Here is a 17,907-nt window from a genome sequence, read left to right on the forward strand (position 1 = left end):
ACAGCCTCCGACATTCCCCAACGCCGATGGGAGCCTGATATTATTTCAAAGCACCTCGCTGAAGCCCAGTTGCCTTGATTTATCTGCGCTTGTGAAATCCCAAGCCTGACACTATTTCAAAGCACCTCACTGAAGCCCAGTTGCCTTGATTTATCTGCGATCCATAAGGATACAGCCTCCGACATTCCCCAGCGCCGACGGGCAGGGATGCCTCCCACCAGACCAGGTTGCTCAAAGCCCCATACGCCGATGGGCAGGGACGCCTCCTACCAGACCAGGTTGCTCAAAGCCCCAGCCTGTTAATGCACGTGAAACTATTATCCCCAAAGGATTTGACCATCAGAACTTTGGAGGAAAGGAAGAGAAGTTGAAACGTCCTTTTCTGGTAGGTGGTTTAGTAGCTCTGGATTATTAAATTCGGAAAAGAGGAACACGGTAAGCGATTCTAAATGGTTACTGACAGCTTTGTGGTTTATCAGGGTAACTCTCTGCGAAAAACTAGATAAGAACTCTGTCATAGTTTGACTCTTGTTCCTTTTTTTCCTCAGAACTCTTCTTTTTGGGTTTCTCATGCCCACCAGCAGGTTCTCATTCTCCTACATCCGCTTTGTCTTCCTGCAGCGTCGCGGCTCTTGCGAACCTCCCCCCTCGAGCAACTGCAGCCCTGCAGAGGTGACTCAGGGCCACTCCTTGCTGCCCTGGTAGGAACTGAAAGTGATAGTAATGCTAAGCTTCACAAATTCTGTGTCATTTCCAGGAAATAATGATCTTTCCAGCAAAGAACAAACGCTACAGGGGGCTACTCACAGTCTTACAGAGCCGTGCTTGTATGGAAAGGAATTTTTCTATCCCATGAGCAGGAAGACCCTCTCTCTGTTCTATCCAGGGCCTCCTTACTGGTTTGAAGGGCTTTCTTCTGCTTCTGCTGTAGCTCTGGGATGGATTTTTTGGTGCTAAGCCACCCCTAGGGTGGGTAGTGCCATCCCGTACAGGCTGCTGTGACCCCAGTGAGATGCAGTGTGGTGGCACAGCTCCTCTGGCTGCACTGGGAGCTCCTGAATGTATCCCTCTCTGGAGCCACGTATCCTACAGTTCTCATCCTTTGCTCTCCTCTTGCTCCAAACATTTCACTTGGATGTGATTCTTCCAGGTCACAACCCTGGGAAATCGATTTGCTTTCCCTCAACGTCTCTGGTAGGATATAGCCTCGTCCCATCCATCCCACTAGGACTTGAGGCCACATTCTGCTGTTGGGAAATGGGGTTTAAACTTGTTTGAATTAGAAGTTAAGCATTTTGAGCACAGATACAGCTTGTTTGCAAGCCTGCTCGATATCCCACATCAGGGCTGGAGAGGGAGAGAAGGTCCTGTGATGCTTTATCCGGGGTGATACTGAAAATTAAATGTCAGCGCAGTTATTCTAACTCTGTGGGCTTTTTGTCTTGAATTTCGGTCCAGGCACCGGTTTCTCTTTTTGTGTCCTTTTAGAAATCCCTTATTTCAGTTTTCCAGCATCCCTCCAGTACAGTGCTCTCTCTGCAGCCTTTGTGGGGCAGCGTGTGGGGTAATTCCTGACCTGAACAGTGCTGTGTGTTTCCCCATCCTTCCGAGGCGTGACTTGGGGGATCTTAACGCTGAGAAGAATTAATTTTGGTTTCGTTTTCTCTCTCCTTGCCTTCCTTGTCACCAGCAGCCATTCAAGTTACCCGACTTCTTGTTGAATCCCTTCCCTTCATCCTCTTGGCGTCTCCCAGTTACCTCCTGTACCCAGCGTAGAGCTCAGCGTAGTCCCTCCTTCGTCCTGATCCGCAGGTATTTTTGCTCTTCCCAGTTTGGGGTTGCTGCTCTGGTTCCAAACTGCCAAACTTAGTGACTTTAGAGCCTGGGGGTCATCCTCGGAGGAGGGAAGCAGCTCAGGGTCAGCAGGGAATGTCCTTAAACTGATGCTGCTGCTCTTTACTTTGCCATTCGAGCATCCTCTGCTCACCCTGCCTCACCTTCCCCGGCCTCTGTTGGAGTAGCAGAATCAAGACCTTTTAGAGGAGGGCAAGAAGGGAAATGTGCTGTTGTCAAATGGGATTATTATGATGATTTTTTTTGATGCATGCATTGAAATTGAATTTATGCTGCCTGCCTTTACGTTACGCCGCTGTGGTGCCTCGGCCAGCCCTGCCACCAGTTGGGCAATGGGAAGTGCTGGGCAGTGCCAGGGTAGGGTCCTGCGCTGTTTTCCATCCTTGGGAATAAAACAGGAGATGGGCAGAGGGGTGGGCTGGCTGGAAATTGCAGGATAGAAGTGGTGCTAAAGGTTTAGATAAGAGAAATGCTCTTAAACGTAGTGTTTACCAGAGAGCCCAGTTTGCAAAGTTACTTAAGCTTGTGTGTAATGGTTGAACTGGGTCTCTTCAAAGACAGGAGCTATTGCCAAGGCAAAACCACTACAGCTAAAATGGTGTAAAATGAGGAAAAAAAAAAAAAAATATCCCTGCACAGAAGTACCAACTCCATGGATGTACAGAGGTGAGTGAGCTTGGGTTTATTATTTTATTTTAAATCTTGTCCAGCCATGAAGAAAATTATGCCATCAACTGCAAAAGGCCAGAAGAGTATTAATAACTGTTCTTTAGGGCATGGTTTTTAGATGCTAAAGTAGATCCTCTCCTTAGAGGGTGTGTTGGTGACACGTAGCAATACATGTCCAGAGCCACCAGAGTGTTTGAAACGGCCGGGGGCCAGGAGGTAGCGTGTGGCACATCATCTATTTTAGGCTTCACCATCATTTAAGCTGCTTTCTTTTTATGAGGTATTTTTATCTGTCATCAGCTAGTACCGTGTGGGTTTTTTTTTTCCCTTGTTCTAGTGACTCACTTCCAAATCGAAGCATTTGGCAGGAGCCAGCTCTACCCTGGCAGGTACCAATCTTAAGTTAACTCTCATCTTTTCTATAGCCTTTGCCTTCTGTGGCTTTTTACAGGCGATTGCAAGAGGGAAGGTGTTTGCTTCTCTAAAAAAATAATTTAAAAGGGGGGTTTAGGTGCCTGAAACGTGTTTATTTTTTGGTTTTTTTTAAAAGGAGGAAACATAAGGCAAGAACAGGTGATTTGCCGACTGTGACTGGCAGTGGGTATGATGTAGCAAAAGATAATTTGAAATATTTCCTCGTTGTCTTGGTAATTTTCTAAAACCTGATTGCCTTAACTGTTTTCTGAAGGCTACATCTTCTTTAACATGCTGGATGTGAAGGGTTCTCATACATACGTTTACATTTTCGAGGACTGGGTCATGTGAGAATGTTTATTAAAAGCTGTTTTAAGATATGACTTTGATACCTGCTCCGTAGGGACTCTTTCAAGGTAAGAAGTTTTATCTCCTAGAACTATTTCAATCCCACGGATATAATTAAAGTTTTCAGCCTAAGGTTTAAAAAAAAAAAAAGTAATATATATATATATAACAATCTGGAGCTGTTATTTTAAAATTTGTATTCTTGGCACTATAATTGAAGAAAAGTAGCAAGTGTAAAAATAACCTCAAGTGACTGCTATTTTTATACGGGTGTGAACACTGTAGGAGTTTCAGACCATGCTCTGATCTTTCTTACAAAGAAAAAAAAAAAAGTGTTGGAACTGATGTCAAGCTGTTAAAATGAATAATTTTTTTACCTGACTGCTAGGAGACCTGGCTTGAGGCATCTTTAAAGAGAAAGCTAAATTTTTCCCAGCTTCTTTCCCATCTTAATTCTTCTATTTTAGACATAAATTTTCCCCATGACTCCTTATAGAATAAGTTTTGTGTTGGGTTTTTTTTGTCCCAGAGGATGCTGTTGACTTGGGCCTGTTCTCTTAGATGCTGGGCAGATCTGTTTCTGATTTATTAGTAGTATTATTATTATTTCTATCTGAACTAGTTAAAGGCAACAGAGGAAATGATTCTTTGCTACGTGCTTTTGTTCCCTACGGTTACCTGGTTAAAATAGAACTTTAGAAAATAGACCCTCAAGTTGTCCATCCTCATCGTGCAAATAGGGCTTTAATGGACAAACTGTGTATTAAAAGAAGCCTGTTGTATTTGACTCAATTTACTTATGGAAGTTAAATGGTTCTTTTTTTTTGGTTTTCTTAAGGTAGATTTCACCTTCTGGATAAACACTAAGCATCCTGTATCAATGACTTTTTAAGTGTTTTCCTTTTGTTCCGCTACTGTAAAGCATGTTTTTCGTTTGTCTTCAACAGATCTGTGCTATGCCTAGTGCTCTGAGTGTGATTTGAAACTATCTTGAACACAAATAAGCCTTTTTTTAAATTGTTATTATTATTAATTATTATTATTATGATAGATGCCCCTCGATCGGAGCGTGGCGCTTGCTTCCCCGGTGTTAATGTCACTCTGTTGTACCAAAGTACCCGTGGCTTTCAAACATACTGTCAAACCGGTGTCACTGGTGTCTGGGTTTGTGTAAAACAGCTGAGGAATGTATCCTGTGACTCAGTTTCTGCACTGTTATTTTCCAGAATAAAAGTACATTTTTAAAGCTGGCCTCTCAGCTGGTTTTTGGGGCACAGCCTAATTAGGCAGCTGAGGAGAAGAAGTGGAGGAGCAGGGATCTTACAGGCTGGCATCAACACCCATCCTGCCCCGTGGCAGCTCAGTGGTGGCACCCTGACTTCAAATTGAGCTGGTTTCCACTGAAAGAGGGATGGGAGAGGACTGGCCACCAGCTCCTTGAGGAGGAAAAGGTACAATTTACAAAACTCACCCTCTTAAATGGTGAGAATAACCTGCCTCGCCCCGCTGTTTAACGGGTGCCAAGCTTTTATTTGCACCTTCATCCTGGAGTGACACCATGTGTGAAGAATTTACCTCCAGTTTGGTAAGAAAAGGAACAAACTGAAACAGTACCTTTATGCCTTATTGATGTATCAACACTGTTCTTTATTTCTCTTTTTTTCCTCCACAGGCTGCTCCGCCTGCACGTCGGGAGTTAGAAGCCAGACCAGGGAAGTGGCCCTTCCCTCTGTCCCATACCTGAAACATACTGTGTGACCACCTGAAAGGGCAGGACCGTGGCTCCAACTGCAGCTGAGGAAGTGGCAACTGTACCAACGTGCCAGGTAGCCAAAGGTTTATTTTATAATCTTAACCTAAATGAGAGTCACGTTAAGCTGAGTCTCTGCACGGGGGCAGGTCTGGCTGAGCCCATCCGGCCACACAACGCCCTCCAGGCACGGCCAGGGCTGCCTTTGCCATCTGGGCTGAGCTCACCACCTCTCATCAGTTCTCCTCTTCTTTTCCAGGTTTATTCTTCCAAGGGCAGCTCCGCAGGGCCCCTCCTGTGCCACGTTTCGGAGAGAGGCAACACCTGCTGAAGGTGCTTCGCAGTAACAAAGAGGCTGGAGGAGTCACAGTTTGCAGCACAAAGTCCTTATGACAAAGGTAGGAGACAAACGTCCAGTCGTGCCTTTAGCTCTTTTGCTTCCTCAGCCTGCTGAGCATCACGTAAGGGGATGGTGCTCCTAAAGCTCCAACATCTCTTGGGGCGCTGCAGGGTGAAGCACAAGGAGGTAGAGATCACTTAGACCTGGCTTAAACCCACCACAACCACATACAAATTCAATCAGAGGTTTATAACTATGGCCCTGGCTATGGAGGAGCTGACTGAGAGCAGAAACTGGTGTCCAGATCTACTCCAGCAAAGGACTTTATCCCCCCAAAAAAATTTCCTCCTCCAGATCATCTATAACCATGCCCAGGCTTCTGCAGATACCCTTGGTTGATGCGCTGAGCATGCCCCAATCTCAGATGGATGGCCACATGGGAGTCAGGACCTTGGGCTACCACCATCCCACCACCAGCTCCTAAGTTGGAAGCAGAGCTTCAGTTTTTCCTCTCCTCTATAGAGAAGGTAATCACTGGAGGATAAAGTTTGCTTGCTCCCTGCAAGAGCCGTGGGCTCAGCTGTCCCCATGGACCCTCCTCAGATAACTCACTCTGTCCACACAGCTCTGGAAACTTTAGCTTTGGGTCGGCCGGACCAGAACTCCACTCTGTCCTTCAGCTCTTTATTCTGCAAGGAAAAAAATAAGAATAAAATAAACCCCTCTCAGCATAACGTGGCAGACAAGGGACAAGCCTGGATGCCAGCTCCTCCAGAAAGGTTTTTTGGGGGCTTGGGTGGATTCTTTTTGTAGTTTTTGTTGGGATTTTTAAGAAGAAAATGATTAAAAGATGCAGTGCAAAAAAATATCACCCCAACAGTGTCCTACTTACACAAGCCCAGCAGGGTGAAGGGGTCCCTGACTGCAGAGAACTACTTTTGCTCTCTCCCTTCAATATATCTTTCTATTTTTGGACTTTACCTGTGCTTCCAGCACAGTCAGCTTCTCTGTCAGGTTCTCGATTTTTTCATCTTGGCTTCTGAGTTTGTTGTTCAGTTCCTCTGCCTGAGAGGGAGGAAATAAAGTTTGTAAGAGATTTGGAACCTTAATATATCAAAAACATCTCTGTGTTGAACAAAACCACAGAGTGAAACATCTCACCACACCAGGGGAATCACAGATCATTCACATCCTTAGTCTCCTCCCCAGCTTTCCTGGAGCCCCTTGAGGGACTGGAAGGGGCTCTAAAGTCTCCCTGGAGCCTTCTCTTCTCTGGGCTGAACCCCCCAAACTTTCTCAGCCTGTCCTCACAGCAGAGGGGCTCCATCCATGGATCATCTCTGTGGCCTCCTCTGGTCCTGCTCCAACAGGTCCATGCCCTTCTGATGTTGGTGGCCCCAAAGCTGGAGGCAGCACTTGGGGGGGCATCTCCCCAGAGCAGAGGGGCAGGATCCCTGTCTTGCCCTACTGGCCACGCTGGGGGGGATGCAGCCTGGGATGTGGGGGACTTTCTGGGACACACAGTGAAGAGGAGCGCCCAGCATCTCCCAGTTCTGACCTCCTGTATCACGCCCCTCAGGCCCTGGTGCTGTGCCTGGATCACGCCCTGGAGGTGGCAGATCTGCTCCTGCAATGTGGAGATCTTCCTCTGGAGATCCAGGCACCTGTGGGCAAGAGCAGAGCACCCCGGGGTTGAATCAATCCCAAGGGATCGCTGACCCACCCAGCCACCTTCCCATCCCACCTCGGAGTCAGCACAAGAGCTTAGGTGCTCCTGAGGATATAAAAGTCAGGAAAGGCATCTCCCCAGAGCAGAGGGGCAGGATCCCTGTCTTGCCCTACTGGCCACGCTGGGGGGGATGCAGCCTGGGATGTGGGGGACTTTCTGGGACACACAGTGAAGAGGAGCGCCCAGCATCTCCCAGTTCTGACCTCCTGTATCACGCCCCTCAGGCCCTGGTGCTGTGCCTGGATCACGCCCTGGAGGTGGCAGATCTGCTCCTGCAATGTGGAGATCTTCCTCTGGAGATCCAGGCACCTGTGGGCAAGAGCAGAGCACCCCGGGGTTGAATCAATCCCAAGGGATCGCTGACCCACCCAGCCACCTTCCCATCCCACCTCGGAGTCAGCACAAGAGCTTAGGTGCTCCTGAGGATATAAAAGTCAGGAAAGGGAATACAAGGTGAAAGGAAAAGTACAAGGAATTTGAGTAGAATCACCATCTAAGAGCTGCAGGACATCAACATCTGTCTTGGTGACTTTAGGCAACCACAGTAAATCCAGTTTTGAACCAGTTGCTTTCATCATGAATAAGTTTACTACCAGAAGCAACTTGCGTGAGGGATTGTTTAGTATTTTACGTGAAATAATCCCCCAGAAAGAAAGAAAACCACTTTTATCACATGCATTTAATCACCGTTTGCCATCTTCGTTCCTTGACATCATCTGTTGAAGCATCTTTTCAAAGGACATCTTCTTCTCCATCAGAGTTTTCTTTTCCTGAGGAAGCAAAGTAATAGAAAAGTTGAATTACGATTCCTACCGTTTGATTAGCAAGATAATTTTGGCTGTACATTCAACAATTCCACTCTGAAAACAGACAGAATTCAGCAATAACCACCCACGTCACCATCAGCTGGAGATACCAACCGCTCTGACCACTTGGAATCAAATCCTGAAGGGGTGGCAGTACTGATTTACCATGGGAAACAGTCCAACTCTATTAAAACAGCACTTCTTTAATTAAATTAGCCAAAATTCTTAGGTGGGACTCCATGCCCAGTGGCCGGGGGATACTGCATGACTGTTACGTCCACCTCTCATAACCTTGGCCACAGAGGGCAAAAATCTGAATAAAACTGATAAAAACTCTCAGTATCAGAAATATTACTTGCATGTGATAGGAAGATATTCATTGACCCTGTATTTGCAGCAATCCCAGGACAGGGAAAACTTAGATTTAAAGTGGCACTTCTAGAGGAATTCCCACCCCAGCTGAGCACATAAATAAGAAAATACCATGTATGGAGCCATTTCTGGGAGAAAATACCGTACGTGGGGTCTTCCAACTCAACCAAAACCACCGAAGAAAATTCCCAGTGAGGAAAAAGAAATTTTCTGCAAGTTTCTGTGCAGGCAGACGTCGGGTGGCTGCCGCAGTCATTTGCCTGCCCAGGGTTTTGGGTGCTTACAGTGGCATTTTTCTGAGAGTTAAGGAGCAGTTTTTAGTACTAGGATGGTTACATTTTACATTTCAAAGCACGTCGATGGGCAAAAGCAAAAGAGCAAGTCTTCAGGGTTTTGGGTGCTTACAGTGGCATTTTTCTGAGAGTTAAGGAGCAATTTTTAGTGCTAGGATGGCTACATTTTACATTTCAAAGCACGCCGATGGGCAAAAGCAAAAGAGCAAGTCTTCAGGAGTAGAAATCAACAGTGACAAATTCTTTCCCCCTGATGCTCTACAGGTTTTAAGCAAGTTCTAAAATAAGCAAAAGAGCTCAAATTGCTACAGCTCAAGGTTCTCAATTTGGTCCTTTTTAGTCCCAATTCCCAACTGTTGTGATTCCCCAAACCCTGAAAGCAAATGACTTCCCTTCCCAAGAGCCTGTGCCAACTCCTGGTGCCCAGACAGACAGACAGGAGGAAGGGATGGACATACCTCCTCCATCCTTTGCAGGCGTTGCTCCATCTCCGTGATGCGGGTGCATTTTTCCCTGATGCCTTCAGCAAGGTGGTTGGCATCTTCCGAGCTTTGCCGGAGCTTCTCTTCCTGTTGGAGGTTGTAGGCCTGGGACCAAAAAAAAGGGCATTAATGGAGCTGTGCTGGGAGACAGCAACGCAGCAGATGGACAGAGATAGGGCTCAAGGAATTCCAAGCCAAACCCAATCCAAAAATCACAGAAACACAGAATCTTCTAGGTTGGAAGGGACCTTAAAGATCATCTTGTCCAACCGTCAACCCAACTGACAAAAATAGACACCCACACAACAAACAAGGAGCATCATCACTAAACCATACCTCCCAGCACTACATCAACCCGTCTTTTGAACACCTCCAGGGATGGGGCCTCAACCACCTCCCTGGGCAGCCCATTCCAATGCCTGAGAACCCTTTCAGTAAAAAAATTTTTCCTAATATCCAGCCTGAACCTCCCCTGGCGCAACTTGAGGCCATTTCCTCTTGTCCTGTCGCCTGTGACTTGGGAGAAGAGACCGACCCCCACCTCTCTACACCCTCCTTTCAGGGAGTTGTAGAGAGCAAGAAGGTCTCCCCTCAGCCTCCTCTTCTCCAGGCTGAACACCCCCAGCTCCCTCAGCCTCTCCTCATAAGACTTATTCTCCAGACCCCTCACCATCTTTGTCGCCCTTCTCTGGACCTGCTCCAGCACCTCAATGTCTTTTTTATGGTAGGGGGCCCAAAACTGGACACAGTACTCAAGGTGAGGCCTCACCAGTGCCCAGTACAGGGGGACAATCACCTCTCGGGTCCTACTCCCCACGCTGTTCCTGATACAAGCCAGGATGCTGGTGGCTTTCTTGGCCACCTGGGCACACTGCTGGCTCATGTTCAGCCCACAGTCGACCAACAATCAGGAATAAAACCAAAATATTTTTAATTCCCCTATTTTACTTCTCCACTGGGCTACCAGAAGACGCTCAGCAGGTCCTAGGTTGAGTTTGCAGCACAGAGGGGCATAGCCCACAGAAATATTTTGATGAACAGGATGGTCATGGAAAGATTTGTACCTGTATTTGCTTCTTCTCACTCTCCTGGCTTTTTTTCAGTTCTTCTGAGCGAGCCTGGTAACTCTCATAGAGTTTCTGGGAAGCGGATCGGAGAGCCTGGACACCTGCTTCTCGTGTGGCTTCCAGCTAGAAAGAGTAATGGTATATATTGTGTGATTTTATAACCACCTGCTGAAGAATAAGCCCTCTCTACAAGATGTCAACTACCGAGAGAGCCCACCCTGCTGTCTCTCTAGCCCCAAATGGGATGTGTCCCCAAAACGCAGATTTTTGACATCAATTTTGTTGCCTGCTGGAACACCAGAGTTTTGCAGCAGCCAGGAAAGCGCAGCAGAATCGGCCTCTTTCCCAAAGGAAAGGCTCCAGCACGGGATGGGGCTGCACCAGCTGGGACCTGACTCTAACTGGGCAGCCAGGCACACAGATTCAGCTGAAACCTTAAAAAATAAACAACAAAAAAAACCAAAAACCACAAACGCACCTTGATCTTCAGCACTTGATTCTCCCTGCTCACCACCAGCAGCTGCTCTTCTGTCTCCTTCATGGTGGTCGCAACGGGGCTGCGGCTCCAGCTCTCTGCCTCCTCTCTATTGCCTGAGACTTGAGGATGCTGCTAAAGGATGGAAATTAATTATAAAAATAACAGAAAAACAGCTTGAGTGATCAAACTGACTCTAGAAGATCTGGTTTCTTATAAAGGTCTCTCCGGAGAACTGGGATTGAAATGTTCTGTGTGTTCCACTCTCCAGGGCTTTACATGGGAAATGATTTGCGGGGCGATTCCGATGAATAACTCTCTCCCACTCCCTGGAGTGGTTATTCCACAGATTAATTAGCTTTTACGATATCACAACCCAACATTTCCCCTTAAAAGAACTCCTCCTCGCTCCAGCCTATTTTAACTGTTTGAATAATTCCAATTTCCAAATCTCCTTGCTTCCCAGGGGCTGCCTCTTTGCACAAAACCACGTGTTTAAAGTGATTTTAAGTTGCTTAAACCATTTTTTCTCCAACTCTCCGAGGTGTTCAGGTTTGAGAGCTGGGACATGCAAGGAACACGACCTACAACGGCTCCGATTTCTGGCAGAACGTGCTGGCCATGTATAGGGCCCCGCGTCCGTTACGCCAAGTTCATTTGTTAAAAATAAACTACCCCAAACAAAGGGCACTCTGTACCTTTTTAAAAGGGTTTTACACCATAAATCACTTTTCTTTTCACTACAGAGGCTTTTCTTCAACCTCATTCCAGGATGCGGAAAGAAACTGCAACTTCATAAATGTCATTACAAAGGGAATGAAGAAATCTTATTTCTTTTCACTTAAATCAAAAGTTTGTGGTCTTCTCTCATTACAGACGAGAACAAATTAAATCCATTCATTAAATTCTATTATTCCTGCATTTCCTCTGGAATTCAGGAAAGGAACAACTCAAAACTATTTCAAACTACTGCACATTGTGATCTCCAAGGCGCCCTTGCTTTGTTGAGTGACACCTCCAGGATCACAGAATGGTTTGGGTTGGAAGAGACCTCAAAGACCATCCAGTGCCACCCCCTGCCCTGGGCAGGGACACCTCCCACCAGACCAGGTTGCTCCAAGCCCCATCCAACTCGGCCTTGAACCCCTCCAGGGATGGGGCAGCCACTACTCTGATTTCTGCCAGAACGTGCTGGCCGTGTATAGGGCCCCGCGTCCGTTACGCCAAGTTCATTTGTTAAAAATAAACTACCCCAAACAAAGGGCACTCTGTACCTTTTTAAAAGGGTTTTACACCATAAATCACTTTTCTTTTCACTGCAGAGGCTTTTCTTCAACCTCATTCCAGGATGCGGAAAGAAACTGCAACTTCATAAATGTCATTACAAAGGGAATGAAGAAATCTTATTTCTTTTCACTTAAATCAAAAGTTTGTGGTCTTCTCTCATTACAGACGAGAACAAATTAAATCCATTCATTAAATTCTATTATTCCTGCATTTCCTCTGGAATTCAGGAAAGGAACAACTCAAAACTATTTCAAACTACTGCACATTGTGATCTCCAAGGCGCCCTTGCTTTGTTGAGTGACACCTCCAGGATCACAGAATGGTTTGGGTTGGAAGAGACCTCAAAGACCATCCAGTGCCACCCCCTGCCCTGGGCAGGGACACCTCCCCCCAGACCAGGTTGCTCCAAGCCCCATCAAACTCGGCCTTGAACCCCTCCAGGGATGGGGCAGCCACAGCTTCTCTGGGCAACCTGGGCCAGGCTCTCACCACCCTCACACCAAACAAGTTCTTCCCCACATCTCATCTCAATCCCCCCACTTTCAGTGTCAAACCCTCCCTGATCCAGAGTCCCTCCCCAGCTTTCCTGGAGCCCCCTGAGGGACTGGAAGGGGCTCTGAGGTCTCCCTGGAGCCTTCTCTTCTCCAGGCTGAACCCACCACCTCTCTCAGCCTGATCTCCCAGCAGAGGGGCTCCAGCCCTCCCAGCATCTTCATGGCCCAGGATCTGCCTGACCCACAAGTCATTCTTCCACCCTGAGATACTGGTCCTCCAGGTACCCCAGACCAACATTTCTGCTTCATATAAAGCTTCTCACTGCTCCAGAGTTTCCTTGGCTCTTCCAAGGACCAAGCCTAGCTGTGCAGCTCAACTCAGCATCCATGCCATATCACAAATGGCTTCACATAAAAACTTTCAGGTACCAGCATGATGTTCAAACTGGCTAGCAGGTGGAACAGCAGCCTTAAATACATATATATATATTTTTTTTTTCTTTAATGAATCATATCTCACATTATTCCTATTGTTTTTAAAGTATAATGTGTCCATCCTGCCCTTTCTAACTGCTTAGGCACTGGTTTTGTCTGCAAAGCAAGCAAAGAAGCTCCAACCAAGCAAGCAAAGAAGCTCCAACCAAGCAAGCAAAGAAGCTCCAACCACACGTTCATCCCTGCTCTTTTCCAGCTTCCCATCTTTTTCCACAGGACGGCCAATTTCTGATAAACCTTTGGTGGACCCAGGGCAACCATTAGCCCAACATCAATCTCCTCATCAGCTGTTCTACCAGCCACCCCTTTCACTTCCCGATGTGGACACATTTATCTCGGTGGCATCTCAGAGCCCTTCCCAGCATCAACACTGCCCAGGGCCAGGCTCCTTCATCATCCTCCTCCTCACATCAAACATCTCTGCCACCCAGGAGCGGTGACTTTGGGTGGGGACATGCACTCTTGCAACACTCTTAAGCGAGGGGTGAGAAAACCTCACTGGTTTTTAAGTGCTTTCACCCAACCTAAGGTGGCACATGCTATAATTAAATCATTGCTGGGGAGTAAATAGCATTTCTGGAACCCATGTGCAAATCAAAAAAGGTTTCCCAAGCGTGTGTTGTCACCCGTTTCTCCTTCAGTCATGAGTTTTCCTCCCTCCCTTTCCTGCTGGAGCAAAGGAAGGAACAGAAGAGTGGTGGCTGCAGAAATACCTTTCTCACGTACTCGGCTTCCTCGGTGATTTGGGAGCAGGAGGAGCCATAAAGGACATAGTTTCCCTCCGAGCCGTGGTCTTCCCTTGTGATCTGCTCGGTGAGGAGCAGGGTGGTCATCACGATACGCGTCTTTCGCTGCTCTGTGTGGGCGAGAGGAGAGAGAAGGGCTGGTTTCATTACCCAGGGATGGAGGATAATCCCATTATTCCAGCCCCTTTAATTCCATCTCAGCTTTAGGGACACGCCGGAACCAGCTTAAAGCACCGAACAGTAAGGAGCACTTCAAAAAATAAATAAATCACAGACTCATAGGGGTTGGAAGGGACCTTCAGAACTCATCAAATTCAACCCCCTGCCAAATTAAAATAAAATCAAACCCCCTGATTATTATCTTTTTTTAATAGATGGGAAGAGAGATGCTTTCACACACTATTTTCACTGAAGATTTCAATTTTTACTAACAACCTACACCCCCACCCTCTGCTATTTCAGAAAACACGTGGCCAGAGGTTCCCAGGCAGAAAAATCAGGGAGTAATTCACACACAACAACATACGCAGTTTAAGAACAAACCAAGACTTTTGCCATCCACCTGCCAAGTCACTAAATTAAACTCCCATTTTTCCCCCCAACGCCGGGGAATTCACTCCACGCTCGGCTCTGCCCGGAGCAGAGCTCCCAGCGACTCCACCGGAGCAGAACTGGTTTTAATGGGCTTCAGGAGGATTATCCCCATCCTGCTGAGATGCCAGAAGCAGCACAAAGCCTGAATGATATCGTAACTCTAAGAAAAAAAAACCTAAAATGTAAAATAAGGCTTTTTTTTTTGTTTTCTCTCTCTCTCAAGCAGGGAGAAGGAAGCCCCGAGCACCTTGGGCTGGGTTTGTGCTGTGCAATGGTGACATCCAGTGTCGGCCGCGTGGCTCTGAACCCAGCGCCTCCGTCTCGAAAGCCACCGGTTTCCAGCTCCATCCCGGCTGCTCCTTGGCACATTGGAAGGATCCGGAGCCAATTAAGGTCAGAGGGATGATAAAGATCACTTTAAGGAGCACCTGGTTCGGGGCTCACAGTGGAAAAATGCAAAAACCTGGTTTCACTTCACAAAGCTTACAGAGAATTTGCAATAATAATTCATTTTTAAAAACATTTCTTTTTTAAACTCTGAAGTTGAAGGTCTCGGGGGCTCCGGCCGCGGCAACACAACAAGGGTGCTCAGATCCAAACCCTCCTCCTTCCTTGAGTCATCCCAACAGCCAGCGTTGCAGCACTCCCAGGAAGGTTGAGCACGTTTCTTAACGAGCTCCTTCTGGACGGCCAATTTCTGATAAACCTTTGGTGGACCCAGGGCCACATTCATCCCTGCTCTTTTCCAGCTTCCCATCTTTTTCCACAATTTCTGATAAACCTTTGGTGGACCCAGGGCAACCATTAGCCCAACATCAATCTCCTCATCAGCTGTGCTACCAGCCACCCCTTTCACTGTGGACACGTTTATCTCTGCGGCATCTCAGAGCCCTTCCCAGCATCAACACTGCCCAGGGCCAGGCTCCTTCATCATCCTCCTCCTCACATCAAACATCTCTGCCACCCAGGAGCGGTGACTTTGGGTGGGGACATGCACTCTTGCAACACTCTTAAGCGAGGGGTGAGAAAACCTCACTGGTTTTTAAGTGCTTTCACCCAACCTAAGGTGGCACATGCTATAATTAAATCATTGCTGGGGAGTAAATAGCATTTCTGGAACCCATGTGCAAATCAAAAAAGGTTTCCCAAGCGTGTGTTGTCACCCGTTTCTCCTTCAGTCATGAGTTTTCCTCCCTCCCTTTCCTGCTGGAGCAAAGGAAGGAACAGAAGAGTGGTGGCTGCAGAAATACCTTTCTCACGTACTCGGCTTCCTCGGTGATTTGGGAGCAGGAGGAGCCATAAAGGACATAGTTTCCCTCCGAGCCGTGGTCTTCCCTTGTGATCTGCTCGGTGAGGAGCAGGGTGGTCATCACGATACGCGTCTTTCGCTGCTCTGTGTGGGCGAGAGGAGAGAGAAGGGCTGGTTTCATTACCCAGGGATGGAGGATAATCCCATTATTCCAGCCCCTTTAATTCCATCTCAGCTTTAGGGACACGCCGGAACCAGCTTAAAGCACCGAACAGTAAGGAGCACTTCAAAAAATAAATAAATCACAGACTCATAGGGGTTGGAAGGGACCTTCAGAACTCATCAAATTCAACCCCCTGCCAAATTAAAATAAAATCAAACCCCCTGATTATTATCTTTTTTTAATAGATGGGAAGAGAGATGCTTTCACACACTATTTTCACTGAAGATTTCAATTTTTACTAACAACCTACACCCCCACCCTCTGCTATTTCAGAAAACACGTGGCCAGAGGTTCCCAGGCAGAAAAATCAGGGAGTAATTCACACACAACAACATACGCAGTTTAAGAACAAACCAAGACTTTTGCCATCCACCTGCCAAGTCACTAAATTAAACTCCCATTTTTCCCCCCAACGCCGGGGAATTCACTCCACGCTCGGCTCTGCCCGGAGCAGAGCTCCCAGCGACTCCACCGGAGCAGAACTGGTTTTAATGGGCTTCAGGAGGATTATCCCCATCCTGCTGAGATGCCAGAAGCAGCACAAAGCCTGAATGATATCGTAACTCTAAGAAAAAAAAACCTAAAATGTAAAATAAGGCTTTTTTTTTTGTTTTCTCTCTCTCTCAAGCAGGGAGAAGGAAGCCCCGAGCACCTTGGGCTGGGTTTGTGCTGTGCAATGGTGACATCCAGTGTCGGCCGCGTGGCTCTGAACCCAGCGCCTCCGTCTCGAAAGCCACCGGTTTCCAGCTCCATCCCGGCTGCTCCTTGGCACATTGGAAGGATCCGGAGCCAATTAAGGTCAGAGGGATGATAAAGATCACTTTAAGGAGCACCTGGTTCGGGGCTCACAGTGGAAAAATGCAAAAACCTGGTTTCACTTCACAAAGCTTACAGAGAATTTGCAATAATAATTCATTTTTAAAAACATTTCTTTTTTAAACTCTGAAGTTGAAGGTCTCGGGGGCTCCGGCCGCGGCAACACAACAAGGGTGCTCAGATCCAAACCCTCCTCCTTCCTTGAGTCATCCCAACAGCCAGCGTTGCAGCACTCCCAGGAAGGTTGAGCACGTTTCTTAACGAGCTCCTTCTCTAATAAAATATAATGAGGCCACTTGAAACATTGACTGCTGTGGCAGAGGAGGAACACCGTTCCCACCGAGCCCGGGTGGGTCAAGGGCAACCATTAGCCCAACATCAATCTCCTCATCAGCTGTTCTACCAGCCACCCCTTTCACTTCCCGATGTGGACACATTTATCTCGGTGGCATCTCAGAGCCCTTCCCAGCATCAACACTGCCCAGGGCCAGGCTCCTTCATCATCCTCCTCCTCACATCAAACATCTCTGCCACCCAGGAGCGGTGACTTTGGGTGGGGACATGCACTCTTGCAACACTCTTAAGCGAGGGGTGAGAAAACCTCACTGGTTTTTAAGTGCTTTCACCCAACCTAAGGTGGCACATGCTATAATTAAATCATTGCTGGGGAGTAAATAGCATTTCTGGAACCCATGTGCAAATCAAAAAAGGTTTCCCAAGCGTGTGTTGTCACCCGTTTCTCCTTCAGTCATGAGTTTTCCTCCCTCCCTTTCCTGCTGGAGCAAAGGAAGGAACAGAAGAGTGGTGGCTGCAGAAATACCTTTCTCACGTACTCGGCTTCCTCGGTGATTTGGGAGCAGGAGGAGCCATAAAGGACATAGTTTCCCTCCGAGCCGTGGTCTTCCCTTGTGATCTGCTCGGTGAGGAGCAGGGTGGTCATCACGATACGCGTCTTTCGCTGCTCTGTGTGGGCGAGAGGAGAGAGAAGGGCTGGTTTCATTACCCAGGGATGGAGGATAATCCCATTATTCCAGCCCCTTTAATTCCATCTCAGCTTTAGGGACACGCCGGAACCAGCTTAAAGCACCGAACAGTAAGGAGCACTTCAAAAAATAAATAAATCACAGACTCATAGGGGTTGGAAGGGACCTTCAGAACTCATCAAATTCAACCCCCTGCCAAATTAAAATAAAATCAAACCCCCTGATTATTATCTTTTTTTAATAGATGGGAAGAGAGATGCTTTCACACACTATTTTCACTGAAGATTTCAATTTTTACTAACAACCTACACCCCCACCCTCTGCTATTTCAGAAAACACGTGGCCAGAGGTTCCCAGGCAGAAAAATCAGGGAGTAATTCACACACAACAACATACGCAGTTTAAGAACAAACCAAGACTT

General features: G+C 47.2%; 1 protein-coding gene and 1 long non-coding RNA gene across 14 annotated transcripts; one reads left to right on the forward strand and one right to left on the reverse strand.

Moving 5' to 3' along the window:
* Positions 1–95: 95 nt before the first annotated feature.
* LOC106886654 lies at positions 96–14,607 on the forward strand. 10 transcript variants are annotated; one of them, XR_001411709.1, is made up of 5 exons: positions 96–226; positions 279–5,111; positions 5,295–5,433; positions 5,730–5,902; positions 14,439–14,607. It is a non-coding gene; the product is annotated as an uncharacterized LOC106886654 (long non-coding RNA). The 10 variants fall into 10 exon arrangements; XR_001411707.1 differs by lacking the exon at positions 5,730–5,902 and having other exon boundaries at positions 279–4,870; positions 4,958–5,111; XR_001411710.1 differs by lacking the exon at positions 5,730–5,902 and having other exon boundaries at positions 279–4,736; positions 4,958–5,111.
* On the reverse strand, positions 4,909–17,907 carry CCDC68 (coiled-coil domain containing 68). 4 transcript variants are annotated; one of them, XM_014939761.1, is made up of 9 exons: positions 17,324–17,907; positions 10,603–10,734; positions 10,122–10,247; positions 9,034–9,162; positions 7,792–7,874; positions 7,308–7,413; positions 6,357–6,440; positions 5,988–6,064; positions 4,909–5,539 (listed from the first exon to the last, which is right to left on the reverse strand). In XM_014939761.1, exons 1-9 carry the CDS (start codon positions 17,501–17,503, stop codon positions 5,461–5,463), a joined length of 996 nt encoding a protein of 331 aa, XP_014795247.1. In that variant the 5' UTR covers positions 17,504–17,907; the 3' UTR covers positions 4,909–5,460. The 4 variants fall into 4 exon arrangements, with proteins under 4 accessions (XP_014795247.1, XP_014795248.1, XP_014795246.1 ...); XM_014939762.1 differs by lacking the exon at positions 17,324–17,907 and adding an exon at positions 13,589–14,171 and having other exon boundaries at positions 10,603–10,731; XM_014939760.1 differs by lacking the exon at positions 17,324–17,907 and adding an exon at positions 13,589–14,170.

Source organism: Calidris pugnax, unplaced genomic scaffold (assembly GCF_001431845.1).
Source record: "Calidris pugnax isolate Ruff unplaced genomic scaffold, ASM143184v1 scaffold79, whole genome shotgun sequence".
Taxonomy (NCBI): Eukaryota; Metazoa; Chordata; class Aves; order Charadriiformes; family Scolopacidae; genus Calidris; species Calidris pugnax.